At 45.0% G+C, this 9051-nt stretch overlaps 1 protein-coding gene across 22 annotated transcripts in view; it reads right to left on the bottom strand.

Annotated features, from left to right (window-relative positions):
• The window catches only part of LOC123512842 (forkhead box protein P1-like), a 697058-nt gene that overhangs the window by 6132 nt on the left and 681875 nt on the right, over window positions 1-9051 (bottom strand). For 15 of the 22 annotated variants that reach the window (XM_045269468.1, XM_045269471.1, XM_045269459.1 and 12 more), the window contains 7 exons: window positions 8242-8409; window positions 7480-7607; window positions 6974-7167; window positions 5761-5829; window positions 3480-3556; window positions 2273-2374; window positions 305-561 (listed from right to left, as the gene is read on the bottom strand). In XM_045269468.1, the coding sequence (XP_045125403.1) occupies window positions 305-561; window positions 2273-2374; window positions 3480-3556; window positions 5761-5829; window positions 6974-7167; window positions 7480-7607; window positions 8242-8409 (995 nt within the window). Of the gene's footprint in view, window positions 1-304; window positions 562-832; window positions 958-2272; window positions 2375-3479; window positions 3557-5760; window positions 5830-6973; window positions 7168-7479; window positions 7608-8241; window positions 8410-9051 lie in introns of those variants that run through there. The other 7 variants (XM_045269464.1, XM_045269467.1, XM_045269477.1 and 4 more) reach the window with 6 other exon arrangements.

The following is a 9051-nucleotide window of genomic DNA, read 5'->3' as shown; positions in this document are numbered from 1 at the left end:
AAGTCAACAAAAAGGCTTAGTTTAGTTTATTCCTGGTGAACAAATTTGACGATGACTCAGTGGCTGGTCAAGTAAGCCTCCAATCTCAATTTGCCACTTGTGAGAGTTTCCCTGGTGTAGTGAGGTTAAGTTCCCAGTGTTCAAAAGTATGAAGGAGAGAACATTAGGACTAGGGGGTGTGAGTGGGTGTGAGTGGTGGGTGGAGCAGGGGTGCAGGCGGGCGGGCGGGGAGGCGGACACTTTCATCTGAGAGGTCCCCGCCCGCCCGTGGCAGTTTGCTGCTGAGCCAGTGAGCAGTGCTTACTGTGGGGGCGGGAGCGGCCCTGACTGGGTCGGGAAAGCCGCATGGAAGGCCATGGGGACCCCTTGGTTTGGCGGTAGCCCTGGGTGGAGGGTTTGGTGAAGTGGTGGTGGGGTGTTGGGTTCGTATTTCCGGGGGCGGCCGCGGGAGAGGTGGCGTCGCTTCACAAACTCTGCGTCGTCTACCATCCAGAACGAGCCAAAGTCGTCCTCATAGCGCACAAAGCACTTGTGCAGCGAGAGGTTGGTGCGGATCGCATTCTGGACCACCAACAATGACATTAGAGAAAAAGAGAGAAAAGTCAAAGCACAAGGAAAACTCTAGAGAAAAAGGTGAAAAGCCCACCCACGCGCCCATAAGATAAGGCCCCTGGTGGAGAGACATACAGATGGCGCCCTCTGCTCTCTTTCCCTCCATCCAACTTGCAGTGAGCGTTAACCACGAGAGACCACAGAGAGCAGAGGGCGTGGAGCCAGGGGGGGCGGCGGCAGGCATGGTAAGGAGAGGTGCAGGTTGGGAAGGGCAACATACCCAGTGGCGCAGCGCTGCGGTCGCCTCTTGTAAAACTCCACTTCATCCACAGTCCACACTGCGCCCTTGACGTTCTCCACACGCATGAAACATTTGTGAAGGGACAGGTTGTGGCGGACGGCATTCTAAACGGAACAATACACAAAACAGTAAGCCCAAAGCAAATGAATAACCAAAACAACAAATAATAAAAATAAAATGGATTATTCCTGGATCTATTGAGCAGCCAAAAGCAGCAGCTAATCAGTGTTACTGGCCTAAAATAATACTTGTAATTGTTACACTGGCTACAGGGCAGTCAAATTAACTTTTCAAAATGTTACTCGCCATCATGCTGAAGATTCACAAAGAAATAAAAATAGAATTTTTCAACTGTATATTACTTATTGTTTGCACCATGCAATGTAATGCATAAATAAAGGAGTAAATATTCTACACTATGAGCATCAAGAAACCAGGCTTGTCATAACTCGTCAAGACGCGGCAGCAGCCACCAGCCAGACGGCACTTGTAAGGGAAACTCAAAGAGCTTTACTGGTGCTAGCAATAAAAAGCAAAAGTGTCCTGGGGAACTGAAAGTCATGTCTGATCTTTGGCGGGCACTCGAGGACAGACAAACACAAAATAGAATGAGAGAGACTTAATGTCAGCGAGCAGAGGAGGGCCGTGGTACTGGGAGTGATAGCCTGTGAACAACTTCCAATAGATCCCGTGGTGGAAATAGAAGTAGGAATATTAATATTTGACACCACAGTGGTGCAAACATCACCGACTCCTGTAGGCACTCTACTCGTCTCAGTCTGGGCCGGCTGACATGGCTTGGGCCGAGTGAATTGTTTACAGTGACTTGTCTTTATTGAGACATGTTACTTCTTTCACAGCAAAGACCAAAGGCTACTCAGGTGATGAGTAAAGTGCCCACGGAGTTTACAATTGGGCTCCGTGAAAACTGAAATCACTAAATAGATGAGAGAATTTGTGGTGGGCATTAGAGTCACTTAACATTAAAAGTAACAGTATAAACTATCAGCAATTGCTGTGATGTGAAGCTTGGCAAGTGCTACAAGAGTTTTCAACAAAAACCCTTGTTCTCTTTATAAGCAGAATGCACTAAAAATAATAAAGGGACACAATAGCAATATAATTTAACTCCTCCAAATTTAAAATTTCTCAATGTCCTACCATTATTTTAATATTGTAAATTAGCTAATCTGATTTTATACATAAGTGATATTTATGGAAAACTATTTGTATCTTAATCTTTACTACATTAGTAATCCATGTACATAAATACATTTGTTTATTACTAAATAATTCACATTTATTCTCAGTGTGACAATGTGGTGCACAGCAGTGTGCCCGAGGCCACAGCATTGGGGGTGTGGCCACACCACTGCACCCGCCACACACCTGACACACTTGGCGCTCACACATACGCACCTTCCATGTTGCTGCATTGCGTCGGAAGTAAGCAAACGTGTTCTGGAACCAATTGTATATCTCGTTGAGGGTGAGCTGTTTGTCCGGGGACTCAATGATGGACTGTGGAACAAAAGGAAGGCTATTAGACCACTTACTTATTACATTCATATTAAAAAATAATAAAACAAGACCTATTCAGTGGCGCCTCGGGATACGAGTGTCTCACCTTAAGGGCAAATTGGAGAGGGGGGGGAGAGGGGATAGGAGGAGGGAGGGAGGGGAGAGAGGGAGGGAGGAGAGGAGGGAGGGAGGGGGAGAGGGGATAGAGGGAGGGAGGGAGGGAGGGGGGAGAGGGATAGAGGGAGGGAGGGGAGAGAGGGATAGAGGGAGGGAGGGGAGAGAGGGATAGAGGGAGGGAGGGAGGAGAGAGGGATAGAGGGAGAGAGGAGAGGGAGGGAGGGAGGGAGAGGGAGGGAGAGAGGAGGGAGGGAGAGGGAGGGAGAGGGAGGGGAGAGAGGGAGAGGGAGGAGGAGGGGAGGGAGAGAGAGGGAGGGAGGGAGGGAGAGAGGGAGGGAGGAGAGGGAGGGAGGGAGGGAGGGGAGGGAGGGAGGGAGGGAGGGAGGGAGGGAGGAGGGAGAGAGAGAGGGAGGGAGGGAGGGAGGGAGGAGGGATAGAGGGAGGGAGGGAGAGAGGGGATAGAGGGAGGGAGGGGAGAGAGGGGATAGAGGGAGGGAGGAGAGAGGGAAAGAGAGGGAGGGAGGGGATAGAGAGGGAGGGGGAGAGGGGGGAAGGGAGAGAGGGATAGAGGGGAGGAAGGGAGAGGGATAGAGGGAGGAGCAGAAGGGAAAGAGGGAGTTGGGGGAGAGAGCGAGCTATGATGAGCTCTTTCCATAGGGGAAAGGCTGTTTGGGTGACCAGAAGACGACCGTGGTGAATAAAACACACACACACACACACACACACACACACACACACACACACACACTTTTCTTTAGCTGTATAGTGAGGGACGGACCATTGTATATTCCATTATTTTAAATGGGGAAACTTGTTTCGAGGATTACTGGGTACGAGCTACATTATGGAACAGATTAAATTCGGCGACTGGAGTAAGGCAAGCTGCAAGTCACTCACTCAGTTTTGTTCACCCGGTGGACTGTAATTTAAGTGTCTTACTCCAAGAGCTACATACAGAGGTGCATCATAGTGACGGTCGTTGACTCACCTGGCGTATTAGTGAGGCATAGGTGAAGGGCGGCCGCACCTCAGTGGTCTTATAAAACTCTCGATTCCTCTGAATTTCTGTTCGGGGGAAAAATTCACTCATTTCATACGAGGAATATTTACACAGGCTTCATAAATCATAACACTACAAACTTTCATTCATATAGAGCATTATTATTACTTTTTAATGGAATGCATGCCGTCAATAACATGTACAGTGATTCCTTTGTGAAATTATATTTTTACCTTGATACAAAATATACACAGTATCCTATAATGACAAAACACCCATCACTTCCATTAAACTCTAAAGGCAATATTTGGAAGAAATTATACATCACTGATTAAGAAGTAAAAGCTAAGGAACCCAAATCTTACACCTTGGAGAATGCAGACATGCACACTTGGCCACCTATCTGAGCCTTGACTACACTAATGTAACTTATTCCCTGTGGTGGTGTGTGTGGTGCTGCTGCACATTGCTTGGCTTGTGAGTCAGTGTGTTCACCTTATAGAATGTGTACGTAAATGAACTCGGGCAATGTGGAGTGTAAGTGGCTGAGGAAATGCAGAAGATAAGCAAGTATACAAGCAAGTGTGGGTGTAATACAAAATATATATATGCAAGTGTGTATGTAGTATATAAACTAAATGTAGTATGGACAATAAATCAAGTAACATTTCACTCTTCAGTTTCAATTGTATTTATTCCCTTCAGTCTCTGACGTGACAAGCATCTATATAAACCATCAGATTTGGACTGCAGAAAAAAAAGCGATGGTTACTTAACTTCTGACCACAACTGTAGCTATATGTAATTACCTGACATTATAATCTGACAGGTGAGTAACTAAGTCAGGTAAATTAGGGACACCTATTGAAGTAAAATGCAGCAATGTTCCTGGTACTAAAACTCAACTAATTACTCTGTGGTGCCTTTAACAGAGCCAAGAAGTCACAAGTCTACCATACACTCAGGCAAGCTTTCAATGATGGACTAAACAGGTCTAGACTCTTTCAAAGGTCTTCCCTTAGAAATACGGACCTTGCTGTATGTCCAGTCCTGCTCGATCTAACATATATGAAAGACCTATGAGAGATAAAGAAAATAGGGGAGGTAATAAACAGACCGAAACACAGATAGGGGTTATCAACGTCACCAAGAAACAAAAGAGAAAGCAGGGAGGCGCACGTCACTACCACTGGCATAACTGATTGGTGAGTTATGGTGAAGCGAGGGATGGAATCAGAAAAGACAACCCAGAAAATAAGAGGAAAAATACCAAATACAAGGTAGCAAATGGAGTGAAAAAAAAAAAAGTATTGAGTGAAAGAGGAGAGCTAAGTATTACCAACAGTGGAAAAAAAAATGCAAATGGAACCAAAACCAAGAAATTAAAGAAACAATTTTGGTGTTATTATAGGAGACTACAAGGTGATGTGCCAAATCAACAACATAATGTACTAGAACATAAAAAGGAATGATAAAGGTCCTTTAACATTACAAGATGGAAGTACATACATGTAGAAAAGTAAAGAAGTACCACATGCTTTGTTGGGAATAAATGAAACAAAGCCCAGGCAACAACTATGTGAAAAGGATGATAAATCATGGTAAGATTTGTACTATACAATGTTGCCAAGAAAGTAACAGTTTGCATCATATACAGGTGACTTGAGGCAGGCAGTGGCACGCGTGCTAGTCCACAGGTGGTGCACAGGTGACCAGCAGCTTGTTAGTGAGATGATGCAGAGATCAGCCACACACTACTTGCCTCACTTGGTTACGAATGAATGGCAGTACCATGAAATGCATTACAATCTCAGTACATTTCACAAGAATGAAGAACAAAATGGTGGGTCACATGTGGAGTGTGGAGCACATCAAGAGATCTCAATCCTTTCCTCAGCAACATTTTAAAGTACAAGGTTTGGCTATTCCAGTAATTGTTCCCAACACAACACATCCTGAGATCAGTCAGAGCAGACACTGGTGTGTGGGAAGTGAGTGGGGAGGAGCAGGAGGCAGCAGGAGTTGGCAGGTAACTAGTAGGGAGAGGGAAGCAGCAAGAGAGCATGGTTATGTGGCTGATGCAGTTAGGTTGACATGCAAGATTGGGAAAGTATTAGATCAATAAGGCTTGGCTTTCTATCGTAGGAATAAACATGCTTGGCAGGTATAGCACTGAAAAGTAATTAAAAAAAATTATAAAAACAGGTAATCTTCAAAGATGACTTGTTAAGGTGACGGTGCAAAGTTGGGAGGATATGCAGTTGGTTACCTTCAGTAACGTCTAAAGCAGCACGGTCTGCAAGGCGCCTTCTAGTCACTTGGGAGTCCTCTAGTGGCCCTAGCAAAAAGCAAGCAAGGCCTTACGTTACACGGGGATCAGGGGGGTGGGCGGCCCCACCTCTGCTGCTCCTCCCCCCACTCCAGCACTCACTCCTTACTCTTATTTTTCAAGTTACTACTTTATCAAAATGAATGTGACTAAGACATGTAATTTTTGGCAATTCTTTTGTGAAGCATAATGACATGACCTCCCGTCCACCTGTCCACTTGTTCGTACTGGCTGGTCACCTTCAATTAAAGGTGAGGGCGCATGCCTCACATTACAGTCCTCAGTGAAATACAGCAATTGAACGTCCATTTTGTTTATGAATTCACTAATTAATCAATGCTTAGAACTCTTGAAAATGAAGATTATGGAAATGTCAATCTCGATGTATACAAACAACCTCTTCAAGTGGTTAGAATTTGAGTATCAAACATTTTTAATTGGTTCAAGATTGAGCATCTTATTTACTTTTCACATGTTCTAGACCGAATATCGACGAGGGTTTAAAGCCCCACACTCATTGACAAAGAGCAGAGGAGGCTGGTGAGTGGCGAGTGCTGAGTGCTAGGGGTTGGGGGTGGGGATGGAGGCGTGAGGGGTGAGGCGCGGCCCACCGGCGTGCTCGTGTCACCAGCCTGTGCACTCCACTCTCCACATCACCAATACTTCTAAGTGAAACCTTTACATGTGGCATATCAGCACTAACTCTTGTACTGCTGCTATGGTAAATATGAACAATGATTTACAGTGCAGGGGAGGTACTTCCATGCAGAATATTGGCAACAAAAACAAAATATAATGATACCCACTAATAATAATAATAATAATAATAATAATAATAATAATAATAATAATAATAATGAAACATGATCATAGAACAAAGCAATTGAATGAAACTGACTCCAGAGTTAATCATTTGTTATTTCTGACAAATTGAACTCATAACCATAACATGAACAATAAAAAGAAGACTGACATATATACAACTTCTGAAGAGAGACAGGCATTTAAAGTCAATATTTCAATATTTACAACTTGTCACAAATTATCTTTTATTTAGCTGACTTACTCGCTCATTATGAACTATTATTAACATGAGTGACTGCTAGCCCGCCCCTTGACGAGCCTGGGGGCGGGGGCAGGGATGGGCGCGTACCTGGGGTGAGAAGGGCGTTCTTGTCGGTCAGTCTCCTGCGCAGGGGGCCGCAGGTATTGGGAGTGGGGGGCTGTAGGAGAGGGGGGTGCCGCGAGCCGATGCCGCTGTGGACAGAATGGGTGGCGAAGTGAGACACGGGCGAGAGAAGCCGTGGCGGCATTGAAATGGTTACCTTTTGCAATCCATTTGTTACTCTGTCACGGAGGAGAAAAGAAAGAAAAACATGATTAAGACCAACGGAATGAAGCTTGCCTGCACCTCTCATAAGCGAAACAAATTAAATCTATTCCATATGAATCGGAATAAAATAAATACGTACTGAAGAAAAAAATAAAATAAAACTTTTTAAAGACAGAAAGAGAGAGAGAGAGAGAGAGAGAGAGAGAGAGAGAGAGAGAGAGAGAGAGAGAGAGAGAGAGCGCAAAACACTAAAACGATTGAGATTCCCAAGCACTCTAAGCTTCTCTCAAGAAACGAATCCCAACAGCAGCAGCAGCAGCACTGACCTGAAGAGGGAGACGGGGGACATCTGCGCCATGGGGGAGTGGGGCAGTCCCAGGGGGTTGGGGCCCAGCACGCCGCCGCCCAACAAGCTGGGGTTCATGCCGAGCTTCGGGAGGATGCCACCAGGGCTCTGCGGGACAAACAATAATGGCTTTACATTAACACTGAGCCTAAAAGAACCGCCGAAAACAAAGTGAAATAAATGAACAGATTTTTGGCGTCTCCGCGGCACGAGAATATCTGATAAACTTATTCAAGCTTTGTGTTAAACTTTTGGGCTCCATCCACGTTAGAACAGCTAAAATACTATTAGTAGCAGTTAGGTGGAAGACACAAGAGTATCTGATAAACTTATTCAAGCTTTGTGCTAAACTTTTATGCTCCATCCACGCTAGAATAGTTAAATTATTATTAGTAGCAGTTAGGTGGAAGGCGGGTGTTGAACAAACCAACGCACAACTCGGCATTCTCGTGTCTCGCCGCAAGACTTCTATTGTTTATGATTCACGTGCGTTAACTGCAGTGAAAATATTCCCTCCTACTTTACTGGTGTCTGGAGGAGCAACACTTTCCCTTCGTGTAAAAGAGTCTATAAAAATAAACACGGAAAGAAAGAACAGAAAAAAAAGCACCACCACCACCACCACCACCGCACACAAAACCCTCCCAGTATTTCAAGATTATAGACCCGGCAGGTTTTTAAGCGCGGACATAAACACGAACACTTCTTCCTTGCTTCATTATGCCGACAATCACGTACACACCTGCGTGGGCGGCTCCACCAGGGGTTTGGGCTGAGGGGGCGGCGGCTCGGGGGAGGAAACGCGAGGTGGCGGTAGATGTGGCGGCTGTTGCTGTTGTTGCTGCTGTTGTTGCTGTTGCTGCTGTTGTTGCTGCTGCTGCTTGTTCATATGTAGGTGGTTCATCATGGCCTGAAAGTACACGATAGGGGGAGAGGGTTAGTGGGGCGTGAAGGATCGGGGAGTGAGAGGCGGAAGATTGTCTATAGATAACCCAGTGTTCGTTTTTTGTTTTCCTGCATTAAGACAGTTTCCGAAGCACACGAAAAATGCACAGGTTCTTTGTTAACTTGCCATTATTGAAAAGTTGTAATAACTTCTAAATGTTGATAAAAAAAAGAAGACATCAAACGCCAAGATGTTTTTAAAAGCACAGATGGCGGCGGAGATGACAGTCATGCACACTCCTTCACTCTTCCGTCACTGCCTCTCATCATCCCTCTTACACTTTCCTTTCTGTCGTTTTAATCCACTCTAGAAAATTTCCACATGGTTTCCTCTCCCCTGTTTAGGTTTACAAATAATTACATGGTTTTCTCTCCCCTGTCTAGGTGCACAAAGATTATATGCAATGGTTTTCTCTCCCGTGCCTGTACAAATGATAGTTTCCTCTCCCCAGTCTAGGTGTACAAACAATTATATTTTCTCTCCCATGTCTGTACAAATTATATGGTTTTCTCTCCCATGTCTGTACAAATTATATGGTTTCTCTCCCCGTTTAAGTATACAAATAATTAATATGGTTTTCTCTCTCCTGTCTAGGTTTACAAATAA

This window comes from Portunus trituberculatus, chromosome 34, assembly GCF_017591435.1.
Source record: "Portunus trituberculatus isolate SZX2019 chromosome 34, ASM1759143v1, whole genome shotgun sequence".
In the NCBI taxonomy this organism is placed as follows: domain Eukaryota; kingdom Metazoa; phylum Arthropoda; class Malacostraca; order Decapoda; family Portunidae; genus Portunus; species Portunus trituberculatus.
Note: the sequence above shows the minus strand (reverse complement) of the source record. Positions and strands in the feature narration are given on the sequence as shown.